Here is a 15,410-nt window from a genome sequence, read left to right as displayed (position 1 = left end):
TCTCCTAGGAGACCCAAATGCACACTGGCATGATTGGCTGGCTGACTGTCCAGCAAGGACAGCCGCCCTGCTGGATGAGTGACATCTAGGTTGGAATGAATGGGAGAAAACTGAATAAAAGGCAAATCTCTTGGCTTGGAAGGCAGAGTCGACCAGTGGAACGAAAGAACCAAAGATGATCTGGAAGAGTACGGCTGCTGCCACTCCTGCACCGTTGGTTTGCCCGGTGAACCCCTGCTGCAGGTCCGAATCACCAAGTTCACCTCGACAGTGACGCCCCTTCAAGGACAACTTCGCCCTTTGAGTTGGTGGGACCAATCAACTCAACACTAAGCCACCTGGATACCATTCTCAGAGCTGGTTGGGTTTAACCGGGGAGAGGGACACCAGCTTGTGTGCTTGCCTACAGCTACTCGAACCGAAGATCTGCCATTTGCCAGATTTTTAACCAGTCCCAGTGCAGTGCAGCAGTCCCCCCGACGTCCTCCCTCTTGTCCCCACGACTGAGGCTCAGGAACAGCGAAATCTGCAGGAACTGCCAGGAACAGACCTCTTCAGCTGCATCTTTTTCTTCATATTAAGGTACTGTGAATACCCGATTGAGAGTACTTACCTCTCGCTGTGAAAGTTTGTGAAACTTTCCTAACTTGCAGGCCTAATCAGCTTGTGACTCAACATATGATTCTTTCTTTTGCAAACTACTTCGGAGAACTTTGGCAAATAATTTACTGATTGCTATAAGAACTGCTCTTTCCTATCCAAAACACTATCCCATTGACTTTGGCTTAGGCCTATTGAATTGAATTGACTCTTCTGGTGAACTGAAACTATTTGCACTGTCTAAAGAGTATTTGTAATCTATTTTTATTAACTTGTGCCTTTTTGCTCACTTCAAAGTAATTGAAATGCCATTTTGCTCCTACTTCGGGGTGGCCTAAACTGTCTCAGAAACTTAGTGATTTGGACAGAAGTGTATCTGTGTATAATATTAAGTTGCCGCTTTATAGTGAATGTTTTCAATCTGACAGTGTAATAAATTAATAAGTATTTTACCAAGAAACCTTGAGTGTAAGTGTCGATTTGAACCACAGTGATTGTAAGACCTCTGTGTAACATCATTTACTGCTCACATTCCTTCTTGAGATAAGCCTGGCTGCTCAGCTCGCTATCAAAAACTGTGTAGTACATACTTATACCAAAGTTTGGTTTTGCTTACACCTGTAGTCCTAATTGTGTGTGGTGGTCCCAGAGGGTACTGCATACAATTCTGCCTAACACGGCTATGGTTAAGTTGTGTGTGCATTGCAATACCTGCTAGGATAGTGTGAATGTGGACAAAGCCAAGTTAGTGATTTTTGTAAGCTTAGACTTTCCAAATTCAAGTGATAATTTTCACACCATTGTTTGTTTGTTTGTTTATTTATGTGGTATGGCGCGCAAAACCCAGAGGTAACAGGGCGCAACAGAGGGCAGGAAGATAAGGTTACATAAAAACTTAGTTACAGGAAAGGCACATATTTACATATTTACATACAGTAATTAGAATTCCGAGAGGTCAGTTGAGTGGATATACATATATACATTCAGATAGGCTTTGGTCTGTGGGTATGATCAGTCGTGGGGATCATTGGAGCGTAACCAGGTTAGAATGTTGCGCCTGAAGCTGTGGTAGGATTGGTCAGCTGTGGTGTTGAGTGGGAGGACGTTCCAATGTAGGGCTGCCATGACAGGGAAGCTACTGCCGCCTGTTTTCTTTTGTCTGAATGTGGGGATCTGGAGTTGGAAGGAGTTAATCGTTCTGATGGGGCGGGTGGAGGTCTTTTTTATGATTCTGGCAGCGAGGTAGGAGGGGGCTGCGTTGTTTAAGCATTTAAAGGTAAGTGATGCTGTTTTGAGAGCGATACTTCACAGATTTTGAGCCATTTGTGTTCTCTTCTTTTGTTGGATATGTGTTCTCTGGAAGGTAGGTTGAGGGCTGTTCTGAGTGCATTATTTTGAAGTGTTTGGAGTTTGTTGATTATGAATTTGTTGGCTCCTAGGTACAAAGCGTTACAGTAATCAAGTTTGGAAAGTATTAGGGCGTTGGCTATGATGATGCAACTGGCTTGGGAGAGGAATGCTCTACATGCTCTGATTAGCTTGCAGGTGTAAGCGGTGGAGGAAGCTAGTGAATTTACGTGTTTATTTAGTGACAAGGCTGATTCTAGGTGAAAGCCTAGGGTTTTCATTGTTTTGGCGGCTGGAATGGTATTACCATCGATGTTGAACGCTTTGTAGCTGGGGCAGAGTTTTTTTAGGTTAGCGTTGAAGCCAAGGAGCAGGATTTCGGTTTTCTCATCGTTCAGGCAGAGGCTGTGTGTGGCCATCCATGCCTGAATTCTGAGATATATTTTGTTTACCAAGGCCGTATCCGAGTCAAAGTTGCCCAAAACGGGTATGAGGATCTGAGTGTTGTCAGCATAGTTAGTGTATGAGACCCCCAGTCTGTCCAATTTGTCAAATAGGGGCTTGGTAAAGATGTTGTAGAGGGTAGGGGAGACGCAGGATCCCTGAGGCACACCGCAAGTTATGCTGATGGGGTCTGCTGAGGCTATTGAGGAGAAGACTCTCATAGTGCGGTTGTCCAAGAATGATTGTATCCAGTTTATGGCCTCATTCGATAAGTGGGCTGCTGAGGCCAGGTGTTCCCACAGGACTGTGTGATCCACCAGGTCGAAGGCTGCCGACAGGTCGAGGAGGAGTAACATGGAGGTTCTTCCTTTGTCATTGATTTCGTTGATCTGGGTTTTTAGATCAATGAGAGCTGCCTCTGTGCCGTGTTGTGGTCTGAAGCCTGATTGGTGTGTGCCTAGGAGTTTGTGGGTTTCTAGGTATTGCTGGATTTGTAGGTAAGCTACTCTGTCTATTATCTTTAACAGGAACGGTACTGTAGTGATGGGCCTGTAGTTGGTGGGAATAGCGGGGTCTAGTGTTTGCTTCTTGAGCAGAGGCAGGACTCAAGATTCTTTGAGATTGTTAGGTATTGGTTTAGAGGAGAAGGATGCGTTGATCAGTTTGGTTATAAAGGGGGCTAGGTCCCTGGCAGCGTCCTTAATTATTTGGGGTGGGCAGTTGTCGCCTTTGCAATTCGATGGTTTAAGTGAGGCTATGACCGTTTCAGTTTCTAGGATAGATATTTTGGTGAACCTGAACGCATTTGGGTTAGATGGATTGGTTGTTTTAGCGTGGTGACTGGGTGATGATAGGGTAGGGCTTAAGGAATCTGGAGCATTTTGATTTTGTTAGAGCGTTTTGTACACTGGTACACCATGGGGGATTCTAGTTCCCTTAGTATAGCAAACAGCTCTCTTGTGTTGGAATTGGAATTTTCTATTGTTTCGTTAAATATGTTCTTTTTAGTGAGAAGGATTTCTTTCTTGTAGTTATTGGCGAAGAGTTTAAGCTGTAGTTTGTTCTCTTCTGTGGGAGTATTGCGCCATTGGGATTCTAATTTCCTTTTGTGCATTCTTAGTTCTTTCAGGTGGGGGGTGAACCAGTTGTTGAGGTGAGCTTGTTGTTTGCTTTTTTGCATTTTTAGTGGAGCAATGATGCCAAGTCTGTTTTTCATAGCATGGTTCTAGCTTTCTAAAAGGCATTCTGGATTTAGATTGTCGGGGAGGGCATTCAGGATTGGCAGTAGGAGTGGTATGAGATTGTCGGGGGTTATGTGTTTTTTTGCTCTGGTAGGTAGGGGTGGTGCCATGGTCTTTTCTTTATTGGCTTCTTTATTAAGTGATAATGTAAAGTCAATGAGATAGTGGTCTGTCCAGTGTTGAGGGGTGGTTTTGGTAATTGTGGTGTCGCAGTTCAAGGTGGCGATCCAGTCCTGGGTCTTGCCTTTATTGTGTGTGGGGGTGAGTACCTTTTGGAGTAGGCCATGTTCGGCTAACATGGGGGCTATGGCTTGTGCTGACTTGTCGTCAGGGACGTTCAGGCCAAGATTTAGGTCGCCAAGTAAGAGTAGTTGAGAGGTGTCTTTTGTGTTGTTGGCTATGAGGCTGGATAGGTCTGCTTTGAATGTGCCAATGGGGCCAGGAGGCCTATAAATGAGGTGGATCGTTAAGGTGCGGAATCGGAGATGGGTAGTTTTGCAGTGAAGAGCTCGCAGGATTTGCGGGGGGATTGGTTGAGGAGTCTTAGCACTAGGTCAGACTTTGCTATGATGGCCAGACCACCTCCTCTGTTGTTGGGTCTATCCAATCTGATTATTTGGTAATTTTCGGGGATGGCTATTGAGAGGGCTGGGCCTGCGGCTTCATGCAGCCATGTTTCTGTGATTGCTAGTAGGTCGGGGTTGTTAGTGGATAGGATGTCTGATATTTCAGTGGCGTGAGCCACTAAGGATCTGGCGTTGATCAGAGCTCTGGTGATGGTGGTTGTGTTGGGTGAGTTCTGGGTGGTTACAGGGATCAGTTTGAGTTGGGTGGAGTTGTTGCAGGGCATAGTTGAGAGAGGGCATACTTGGGGTGTTGTGAGGTGGATCTCAAGGGTGGATTAAGGCGTTTATTATGGTAGAAGGGCTCATAGAGATGGGGTAGTCTTGCTCGAAGTCTGCGGTTTCTTTCTGTGGGAGAGCAAGGTACAGTTTATACTGTGGGCATGGTTGTTGTAGCAGTGGAGAAGAAGATGGTCGTAAGGAGTTATAGTGAGATGACTGTTTGGTTTCGTTTGGTGTATATTGTGTGATACTTGAGTATTTCACGTAACATTGGTGGAGGTGATGTTTCAGCTTGGCTAGCATCAGGTAAAGTGCAGCAATTGGTATAATGCGGTGTTGGGCGATGGTCGGGCTGCTGGTGGTAGCTGTGGTGCGGCGCGTTAGCTAGCAGCATTCAATACATAAAGTAAAGTAGCTGGTAGTAGCTGTGGTGGCAGGGTGCAGCGATTAGCAGTGTGGGCAGGTCTTGAACTAAGTACACTTAGAAATTTAGCAGAGGCAAATTGGCAGCCAATAATGTTGGGAAATTGGTCAAAGGCTGTGTGAATGCCTAGAAATCGATTTAAAAACAGTGTGGCAAGGACAGTGGTGACTAGAATGGCAGAACTTTCAGGCACGTTATTCAAAGAACATCTGGCAATCAGTAATCATGAGGAATAGGTATGAGACTGTGCGAATACCTAGATTTGATTTTCAAACAATGTATCACAATCCGCGGTGAGTGAGAATGGAAGATAATGGCAGTCAATTAGCAGTTGTCGAACTAGACTATGACTATGATATGTTGCAGCTGCCGTAGGAATTTCGGCGAGGCACCTGTGCAAGCTGCAATTAGTAAATGTGATAGGAGTGAGACCAGAGCACATGTTCTAATGCACGGGGCAGTGTGAGCCATCCGCGAGAGGTGCAGGGACATGGCGAGAGAGTGCGCGTCTTGATAAAGATACGAGCTTCGAGGTAGGTAACAGGATGGCTTGAGAAGCGTTGGGTGGGGAAAGTGAAACAGTGCATGTGCGGCGCCAATGACTTGTGGATGCAGGCGGCAAGGACGTACGTCTTGGAAGAGGCGGTGATTAAGGTTCTGTGGGAAAGTTACCTTTGAGCCAGTGTTTGAGAGCCAGGGGGACTGGCAGATGGCTGACACAGCTAGACCGGCTTCACCTGCCGGCGACCAAAGGGGGTTTAAATCGGCGGCGAGCCAATCGGCTGCTGTGTGGGGCTGGTGTGGGGCTGGTTAGGCAGGGGTGAATGCAGGAGGAAAACGAACGGCCATCTTGGAGAATTCAGGAGAATGCAGGTACCTCGTGTACCTTAATGGCGATGGCACAGATATAGTGCTTTGCACCGCGGTTTGCACATATCCGTTTCTTTTAAATTGGCAGATTTCAGCGACTTTTCGCATGCGGCAAAGTGGATTTAAAATGGCATCTTGTAGATTAGCAGCGCTAAGCAAGCAGCGCTTACCACAATTCGTGGCTGGTTGTGGGGCCTTCCCTGTTTGGGTCCACTGCTTCTGCAGGGGTCGGTCCTGCGTGGAGGAGCTCCTGCTCCTCGGATGGGCCATTACTGTTCTATCGGTGGTATATTGCGCAGTGTTGCCCAGGGGAGACAATGAGGGGAACTGAGCGGTGCAGCGCAATACGTATTGTACTATAATTAACTGCACATGTGGGTACCATCGTCATCCTGCAACCCTGGTGCGCACTCCCTGAAACTTCCTATTGACTGCGTCTGTTTTTTATTACCTATGCGGAGCAGTGCCAAGCTGCCATGTACTGAATGGCCTGGGCTAAAGGAACGCACAAAAATAACCAATTATTCTTCAGAAGAAGACGTTACCAGGATGAGACCATTTTAAAGACTTCAGCCCTCATTCATGGAATTCTTTGCGTGTAAAACAGGGATTTGCGTTCCATTCTGGCCGCAAATCCCCATTCCTCAAATAGGGATTTGCAGGCAGAATGGCACGCAAATCCCCGTTTTACACGCAAATAATTCAATGAATCGTGCGTGAAGATGTTAACTCATGGGAAGTATTTCATCCAGCTCCATTAACTATCACGTTAACATAAGGTGCTTATAGCAGAGAGCTGAGACACTTTGCAACCAGGCTCAAATATCACATTTTCTTTCCACTCTCATGTTTTACCAGTTCAAGAAATACGTCTGCCACGTTGAACCATGACTGTGTGATAACATGAAGGAAGTATGAGGTCAGAGGCATGTTTAGCTATTCAGGGAGATATACAGGACCACGGGAAGCAGGGCACCCAATAGGATACTAACCATGGCCCTTGTTCATGCATGCCCTGTAAGGGCGCAGAAGGCCCTCTGAAATATCTGTCTATGGTCATGCCATTCAGTCTTTCCATGCTTTACCTGTTGCGCCAGTTGCACCTTTTGCACCTTGCGGCCCCATCGCTCCCTTTTCTCCTGTGTGTGAAGAAAAGGTGAGGTTATGCAATGCACTAGAGAAGAATTGTACAGCATAAGCAAAGCATACAACAAGACATATGGGGCTCATTTACTAAGCTGCAAACAAATTGCATAAGTGAACTTAATATTTTTTTCTAGCATACATTTAACCTTACCCTATTTTTTTGTGTGTAATAAATATAGCGTTACTTACACTATATATGTATTTTAGCTTAGTTAATCAGACCAATACATATATACATCTAGGGCTGGTTTACTAAGCTAAACAAATAAGGTAAGTAAAATGTACACCAGAACATGGCTTAAGTTGTACTTTTATGTTTGTAGTCTTACTTAAGCTACTTTCTGAACATATAGCTTTATTCCGAATGAGGTAGATGTAGAGGGACCTGTGGAAAGTGTTGTGCAGTGGGTTTTTCCCATCACACCCAATCTGCCGCACACAGCGAGGAGCTCAGCGGGAAATTCTCACTGCAGGTGTTCAAGACCGACTCCAGGCAGTGAATCCGCACGCCGCTCTGGGAGGTCGATAGTTTGATCCCGGCATAGAGGGGCATTATTCACATGGTCTTGGACGGGCATTCTGCCACCTACAGAATGGCAGCTAGAGCCCTCCGGAGCAAACTGCCGCTCTGCCTCTCTTACCAGACTCCTCCACAGGCACATGAGTGCTGGGCCGAGATCCATTCAGATTTCCCGCATCGAGGGGAAATAGGGAAGGGAACAGTGATTATAGCCGGATTCCTGTGCCCCTTTCCGCTTGAATCCGGCAAAGAGGACCTTGTCTTCTTGGGGCACAGGCGTTCAGGTCTGTTTTGACAGATTCTCGGGCTCATTTAGAATGAGTCCAAAAGTATCCTTAGCTTCTGCACCTTGGTTGACTATTTATCAGTGCTGCTTGGACCTTCCTTCAAAATGCAGTATTGATAACTGCACGTAAAGATGTATTTAAATTGACAGTGACTTCAGATTGGGGTGATATTTTTAGAATGTTTTTTTTAAATTTAAGCTAAATCTGCAATCTCCCTCATTAAACATCTGCAGACACAGTTTGCTTTTTCCTCGGTGATCGAGGAGAACAATTTCAAAGAACTGCCATGACTGTATACATTTGTGTTCCGTGTTTTCATTACCAGAACACTGACTTGTTTGGTTTGACTCAGGACAGAATGTATACCTTGTAGGTAATGTTTCATTTGATGCATTACAGGGCACACAGAGCGCCCTTATGCTAGCGGGCAGACTGATTGTCTGGCACTATCCATATCTATGGCCGCATGCTCAGCCAGTGCAGGTCCGTCACCATAGCTTCTGGCGTGTTGAGCAGTCCACCCATTTCAAACTACCAGGAAGAGCTGATCAGCACCATCCACCAGTGCCCAATACCTGCTTGTACAGAGCGGGCCTTATCACGAGTTGGGCACTAAATGGGCTGTTTTACCTCCAGCTTTTTTCTGGAGGTGAAAATCCTATTTAGCTGCCTGCTTTCAGTGTAATTACAGCCGGCTTTATAAGTGTGTGCTATTTGTGCAGAAAATTCCCCATTGGGTCCAATTGACCAATGGCAGTGTCATAGTCTGGTTGGTGCTAACGCTATAACAGTTGGGCAGTATTAAAGCCGGGATTACAGCTAGAACTGATCCAAATCCAAAGTTACACCAGCCTCTAACTAATCTAATTCTGGGCGATGTTTAGGGGGCACAAAGAGGACCCGGTTCATCAGTATTAACCTGTTGGATCCAAAACCTACTGGAATCTTCAAATGCATTATCAAAGGGTACCCATCCCTCCCCCACCCTCCATAGCAACCAAAGATCTACCTTTAATTCCTGTGTTTCCTGTTTCCCCCTTGCTGCCAGCAGGTCCAGGAAATCCAGTATGTCCTTGGAGAATAGTCACCTTGTCCTTTATATCCAGTCCAATCAGCGTTACCTCTAAAGAAAGAAACAGGTTTGGTGATTAATTCATCTCACGAAGTGCACCCAGGCATGGACTGCTCAGACCACGTGACGCTTGCAGGGCTACGTGCATCCCATTTCTGTGCCCTGTGTATTAAAAACCGGCAGAACTTTGAAAAGTTACCATCTGTAGTATTTTCCTAGGATAACCTCACCAGAAAGAAAGGCATGCAATTAGGTAATATTTTATAATCCTAGACCTCAGTAAGGGCCATCCAGATGATGCAGATGTTACCAGTCTTCACTGCCTTTGTAACGTCCTCTGTAACCTTTGTCTTATGGTGAACTATCAAGTCTTTAAATAGGGACAGGTAGGAAAGCTCTCCAGATAGGAAGAACCTTGTAGGCAACCTGTTTCCCCAATTGGCCTGGAATAACATTAGGGGCCACATGGTGACTCGCCTCCATTTCAGAAAATGAAGTTGGCGGTGCTACTCTAGCAGAGGCTGGCAGCAGAATTGCAACATTGTCACCCATTAAAGCCATTACTGTAAGAATGGGAAATATTTCTGATCACATTACCCATGAACTCTAGACACATGCATAGGTCATTAACATAATATTAATTACAAATCAGTGCATTTACAAAATAAAGAAAAACCTTATTACAGTAAAGCAATAATTGTAAGCAGAAGTCACACGTCATTCATGCCTGGGTCTCAGAAATGAAGTGCGATGTATTAATCTACACAATGTGGGTCATTATCAGGTGGGAGGATGTTTTGCCGTAACCTGGAGATAAATAAAAGCTCTGATGCCGTCTTTCTAAAAACCCACGCAATTTAATAGTAACACTATTATTACTCGAATAAAACTGGTGGTATTCCAGTGAAAGCATATTATTTTTGCCTTTTTTTCAACCATTTTCATCATTGTACTGATGGCGGAAATAGATCATGTACATTAGTGATGCATACCACCACTGTACATTTTCTTACCTTGTAACTGTAATTTCTGGCTGTTTTTTGCATTACATATGTAGGTGCCGCTCTGCACGCATGGTCTGACCATTACTGCAGCTGGTGCTAAATCCATGTGGCATCACTGGAAATGGGTACAGCTGGCTCTAAAATACATGTGGTATCACTGGAGATGGGTACAATTGGCTCTGAAATACATGTGGCATCACTCATAATGGGTACAGCTGGCTATAAAATACAAGTGGCATCACTCATAATGGGTACAGTTGGCTCTAAGACACATGTGGCATCACTGAGAATGGGTACAGTGGGCTCTGAAATACATGTGGCATCACTGAAGATGAGTTGGGGGTGATAGACTCATAGGTGATGGATACAGCACTTGTGATAGGAGCGATAGGTTCAGAGAAGCAAGTGGCAGCTGTGGTTGATGCGCCAGCAGCCTTAGCAGTGCTTGTGGGCCTCGCCCGGGTGTTAACTGTCAAAGTACTTGGGGCCAGGTTAAGCTTGAGTGCAGCAAGCCCCATGATGCATGTTGTTTTAGATGTTGCATTGATAATGGGTTTCGTGGCACGTAGGGAATCAGGGATCCTAGTGCTCGCAGGGCTTGTAGTAACTGGTGATTCAAGGACAGCCATGGTTGTAATGTGATTCAAGTTCCTCAAGGCTTGGACACTTGTGTGAGTGGCAGAGTTGGAGGGGGTAGTGGGCATGATAGGGGGATTGTGGTATGGTTTCGCCGGTTTGCGTGTGTGGTAGAAGAAGCCCACTTTGTACAAGGTGTACCGCTCCTCTGAGCCGAAGCTGAGGCATGCAGGTTGTTGGTGCGCTTGCATTGCTGGTGAATGCAAGTGTGAGTCTGTATCAGGTGCTCAGAGGGGCAGGTCAGGCTTATGGAATGAACCGCATCTGATGTCCGGGTCTCTGCATATGGTGAACATGGCAACAGTTAGGTTAGATGGGTATACTTTGGTCCTGTGTTCGAACATAGTGCGCAGCGTAAGGTGCAGGATTCTCTGCGCTATGGTGGGCGATTTAGATGGCCAGTATTTGCGAAATGGAACAGTCGTTATAGAAGTGGTCGGTGAACAAAGATATGCTAAGGCATCTTGTAGGAAGAGGGATGTCATTAGTTTGGTGCAAGACATACCTTATAAATATGCTTGGTTCCTGGTCTGCAAGTGCTATGCCACTGTTGGACGGCCACTGGCTTAGCGAGTATACAAATTGGGCATCTTCCACCTGCTTGGATAACTTCAAGCTGGTTTGGGTATAGTTGGTGTGTGGCCAGTGCAGTTAGCAGCACAGAGCTGCACAGAGTACATGAGGACTTGAGACACAGCCTTTGGACTCGGCCGGCTCTGCCATCCGGCTTCGATCAGGCTTAGGGTGATGCAAGGTCCAATCAGCTTGCTGCAAGGGGCCGGGTGCCCAGAAGTTGTATTTCGTTGTGCCTGTGGCACCCATCTTGTCGTGGGGTTAATCGCCTATGCAGCGGTCCTGATTCTCCAGCTCTTGCATGCTGGATGGCGGGGGAGAGAGTGATCTTACTCGCAGCTGAGCTGCAGAGAGTACATGAGGCCTTGAGACACGGCTTTGGACTCGGCCAGCTCCACCAAACGGTCCCGGTCGGGCCAGGCTTAGGGTGATGAAAGGTCCAATCAACTATCAACTTGCTGCAGGGGGCCAGGTGCCCAGAAGTTGTATTTTGTTGTGCCTGAGTGGGCCATCTTGTTGTTGAATCGATGCATGCTGGGTGGTGGGGGGGGTGATCTTCCTTGCAGCGGAGTTACTTCATCCTATTACATATTGACCACCTATTACACCTATTTCATCCGAAGAAATGTATGTTTAAAGCTAAAACCCAATCACAATAAATACATTTGGATAATCAGGTGGCTAGGCAGATACAATCCCATCAATATGAAATGGAGACATCCATTTGACAAATAAATCTTGCACGGTCTTAATACTCATTGAAATTTGAAATGCCAAATTTGACTGATGTGGCCTGTAAGAGTATCTTTAAGAATAGTAACATGGTAACAATTTATGCAAATATGTTTGGTTTTCAAAAGTTAATAAAAAGTCTAAGGATTCCACCTCATTTTTTTTTTATTATTTTTTTTTTTATTATAGAAAAGCTACAATTTGAATACAAAAAAAAGATTCAAACTTTTGTTTCTAGGAAAAAAGTACAGAAGTCCAGCACAGCTGATCCGAAATATTAGGCGACTGCTTTCAAAATCATGTCAAGGTAGTTCACAGTAGCACATACAAGTTTTACATTGGATCCAGAAGCGATCTTTACCCACCACCCTCCATGTCTCCATCTATGGGTGCCAGTTTGCCTAGATGTAATGAACGTTCCTTAACAGTTTGACGACATTCAATTAGCAGATGTTTTAATGTTTCAGTCGTCTGACCGCAAAAGCGGCAAAGATTGTCATGTAACGCCTTGTCTTTTCTTTTCCAGAGAATTTCTTTGGTTTTTAAGGTATTTGTTCGAAACCGTAGAAATTGCTCTCGATGATGACGAGACGGACAATTCAATAAGTAGCGTACTGGTTCATTTAATCTCCTGTGATCGGCGTCCATCAAATGTATAGATTTCATTTTTTGTCGAGCTTCGATGTTAACAATCCAGGCCCAGTTATCAAATTTCTTTTTGGCATGCTGTGGACGAGTTAAAAGTTCGCAATTAGATATGTCTGCTGCAGATAGAAAATCCGTTAATTTATGGAACCATGTGTTCAGTAAAGCTTGGCTGTTAGTAGCCTGAACATCTGCAAAAATGTTGTACGCCGGATCTGATGAATTTAGAGCTATTTTGCGCATAATGGCAATCGAGTTCCTAACCACTCTCATATATAAGGAATTTGGGGCTAATTCATGTCGCAATAAAATTATTGATGTTGATGATGATAGCCTCAATACTTTCCGCCAAAAGCATCCTTCTAATATATGCCAGGTTTGTGCTTTTATATTCCAACCAGCCTCGGCCCCAAAGATTATCGTTGGTACCACTTTATGTTGGTAAAATTTGAGGATAGGTTCTATTGAAAACTTGCCACAAAGCTAACTTTGTCATTTTTGATGTTATATCCAAAACCCATTGCTGTTCACAGATGGAATTATTGAATTGTATCCCCAGATATCTTATTGAGTTTACAGAATCAATGTTTGCTTCAGCGATTTTCCACTTAAATGCTTTATCTATTTGGCTTCTTACATTACCAATTGACATCATTTTCGTTTTTGAGATGTTTATTGTTAATTCATTACGCTCCATATATATGTGTAAACCTGTTAGTAGGCGCTGAAGCCCTATTTGCGTTCTGTCTAAGAGAACCAAATCGTCTGCATAGAGGACACAATTGAGTGGAGTTTGATTAATCTTTGGTGAAAAACAAGGAACTTTTGCAAGATCGTAAGGTAGTTCTGCCAAGAATAATTTAAATAGCTCTGCAGCCAGAGGGCATCCTTGTTTTACACCTCTAAGGGTTTTAATAGAATTGGATAATTCACCTCTGTTGTTTAGTCGAACCTTAATTGATGTGTGTTCATGCAGAGCGATAATTGGCTCTAGAATGGATGTCGGACAACCCCATTTTGACAGTTTCGCCCATAATCTACTACGGTTCACACCATCGAAGGCTTGTTTCATGTCGATAAAAGCGAAGTGGATCTTTCCATTCATCTTTATTGTTTCTAATTTTAGTATCGTCAAGATTAATAGATTTACATCCACTCCGACACCCTTTGTAAATCCTGTTTGTCGAATGTCATTTATCTTCAATTTTTCTGCCCATTTTGCAAGTTTGCTACGCAGATTAGACCCAAAATATTTTTCCAATTGTGTCAAGCAGAGCAATTGGGCGATAGTTGTTCGGATCGTCCCAGCTGCCTCGCTTGTGAATTGGGACTACAATTGCAGACTTCCATGAGTCTGGCAGTTTTTTTGTCATGCTAATTTGCATGAACAATTTTCCAATAAAATCTGCCCACTCATTTGGATATTTTTTTAGATCTACATTTGAAATCATGTCCGGGCCGGCTGCAAGTGAGCTTTTCAGAGCCTTTATGGCAAGTACAATTTCATCATGCTTCATCTGGACGTTCCACCTCATTAACACCAAAACTATCTGAAAGTAGTGAGAATAGCTTCTGGATTAGCCACTCTAGGCTTCCAGCATTTTATGATGATCAGAAGAAAAGAAGGTACATCCAATCCTCATTTTATGTGTGCCGACTTATTAAAGTAATTTTATTGTGCTTTATGGAAAACCTTCAATACAATATTGCCACGTCTTGATACTCTTTTTTTTTAGTAGCCATTATTAGTTTTTAAAATAACCATTCTATTAATAAAATGTATGGATGAATGTCTGTTTGAATAAGAGTTGTTAATTTTGTTTTCTGTCATTTATATTTTATTAGCGAGACCAAAAATATGCAGGTTGTACTATGAAGACATATTCTATTTTGTGAACCCTGGATTTATTTGTAGTATTTTGGTAACTTCCCAGTTGTGAGGTGGGGCTCACTTGTAATTTGAACCATGTTTGGGAATCAGAAGCAGCTTCCTTGTGTAGAGGAGGTCCCAAGTAAAGTCTGCACTCCCATCGCCCATTTTGAGGTACCAGGAACGTTCAAACCAAAATATGTGACTTATGATGAGCAAATAAACCAGCAGAGAGCTGCAGTAGGGCTCTGCCCAGTACCCATCATAAGAGCAACACCTATTGAAGTACCAATACCCAGACAACCAAGGACAGTAAGGTATCCATGGAGAAAACCCTACCAACAAATGAGAGGAAATGAAGATTGCCTTAGTAACGTCCCGGAAGAAACCAAAAAGGCTTTAATGGAAGACGAATGGTGACGTCACGAGAGCTCGGACAGACTCACAGATAGAACAAATGACAAACCAAGAATGACACAAGGAGACAAATAGCCATGAGAAAAGAGATTGTGAGCTTAAATTGATAGAAAGCTATCAAAACGTAAGAGAGTTAAGCTGTAAGCAAAATCAATACAGTCGATCAGTTTACACCTGTACATATGCTTGAAACTCCAAGAAAGCTAAGACAACAGTGCCGCTTCCTATGCTAAGTAGAAGAATAGAACGGCAAGTGCCATTATACATAATCTACCTCAAAACGAAGCACAGTATTATAAGTGCGATTCCACTTTACACGAAAATCAGAATCAACTCAGGTTACTAGAGACCAAACAAGACAAGATTCATATTCTAGCAAAATGAGAAGAGACGGCTGAATCGAAACTCAGCAGATGCAACTCGTGCCAGGAGAGCCAACGTCATACCAACAGAAGGAACGAACAGTAGCTACATCTAATTGAAACTTAAGAACAGAATATACGGTCTTTGAAAGGTCAAGATAAGGAAGAGTAGGCGGGTGGCAAACTGAATAAGAATTAAATGCACAAATTGAGAGGAACTAGGCAAATTCACGGTGTCTGCATCACGTGACTATCTGAGCGAGGAGAAGCACGAGTTCACACCTACGCTTGGCATCCGTCCAGGAGGAGATATCGGAACTTTCATTGACAGAAGATTCAGTTTCGAGGCCAACGACAGTAACATAATTGACACAT

The 15,410-nt window shown here is 44.1% G+C and overlaps 1 protein-coding gene across 1 annotated transcript in view; it reads right to left on the bottom strand.

The window, feature by feature from the left end:
- LOC138471867 (ficolin-1-like) overlaps positions 1–15,410 on the bottom strand; it is a 323,001-nt gene that overhangs the window by 249,588 nt on the left and 58,003 nt on the right. The window contains exons 2-3 of the mRNA XM_069609726.1: positions 8,734–8,847; positions 6,857–6,910 (exon numbers count right to left, since the gene is read on the bottom strand). Of these exons, the coding sequence (XP_069465827.1) occupies positions 6,857–6,910; positions 8,734–8,847 (168 nt within the window). The remainder of the gene's footprint in view (positions 1–6,856; positions 6,911–8,733; positions 8,848–15,410) is intronic.

This window comes from Ambystoma mexicanum, chromosome 8, assembly GCF_040938575.1.
Source record: "Ambystoma mexicanum isolate Mex_15411 chromosome 8, UKY_AmexF1_1, whole genome shotgun sequence".
Taxonomy (NCBI): Eukaryota; Metazoa; Chordata; class Amphibia; order Caudata; family Ambystomatidae; genus Ambystoma; species Ambystoma mexicanum.
Note: the sequence above shows the minus strand (reverse complement) of the source record. Positions and strands in the feature narration are given on the sequence as shown.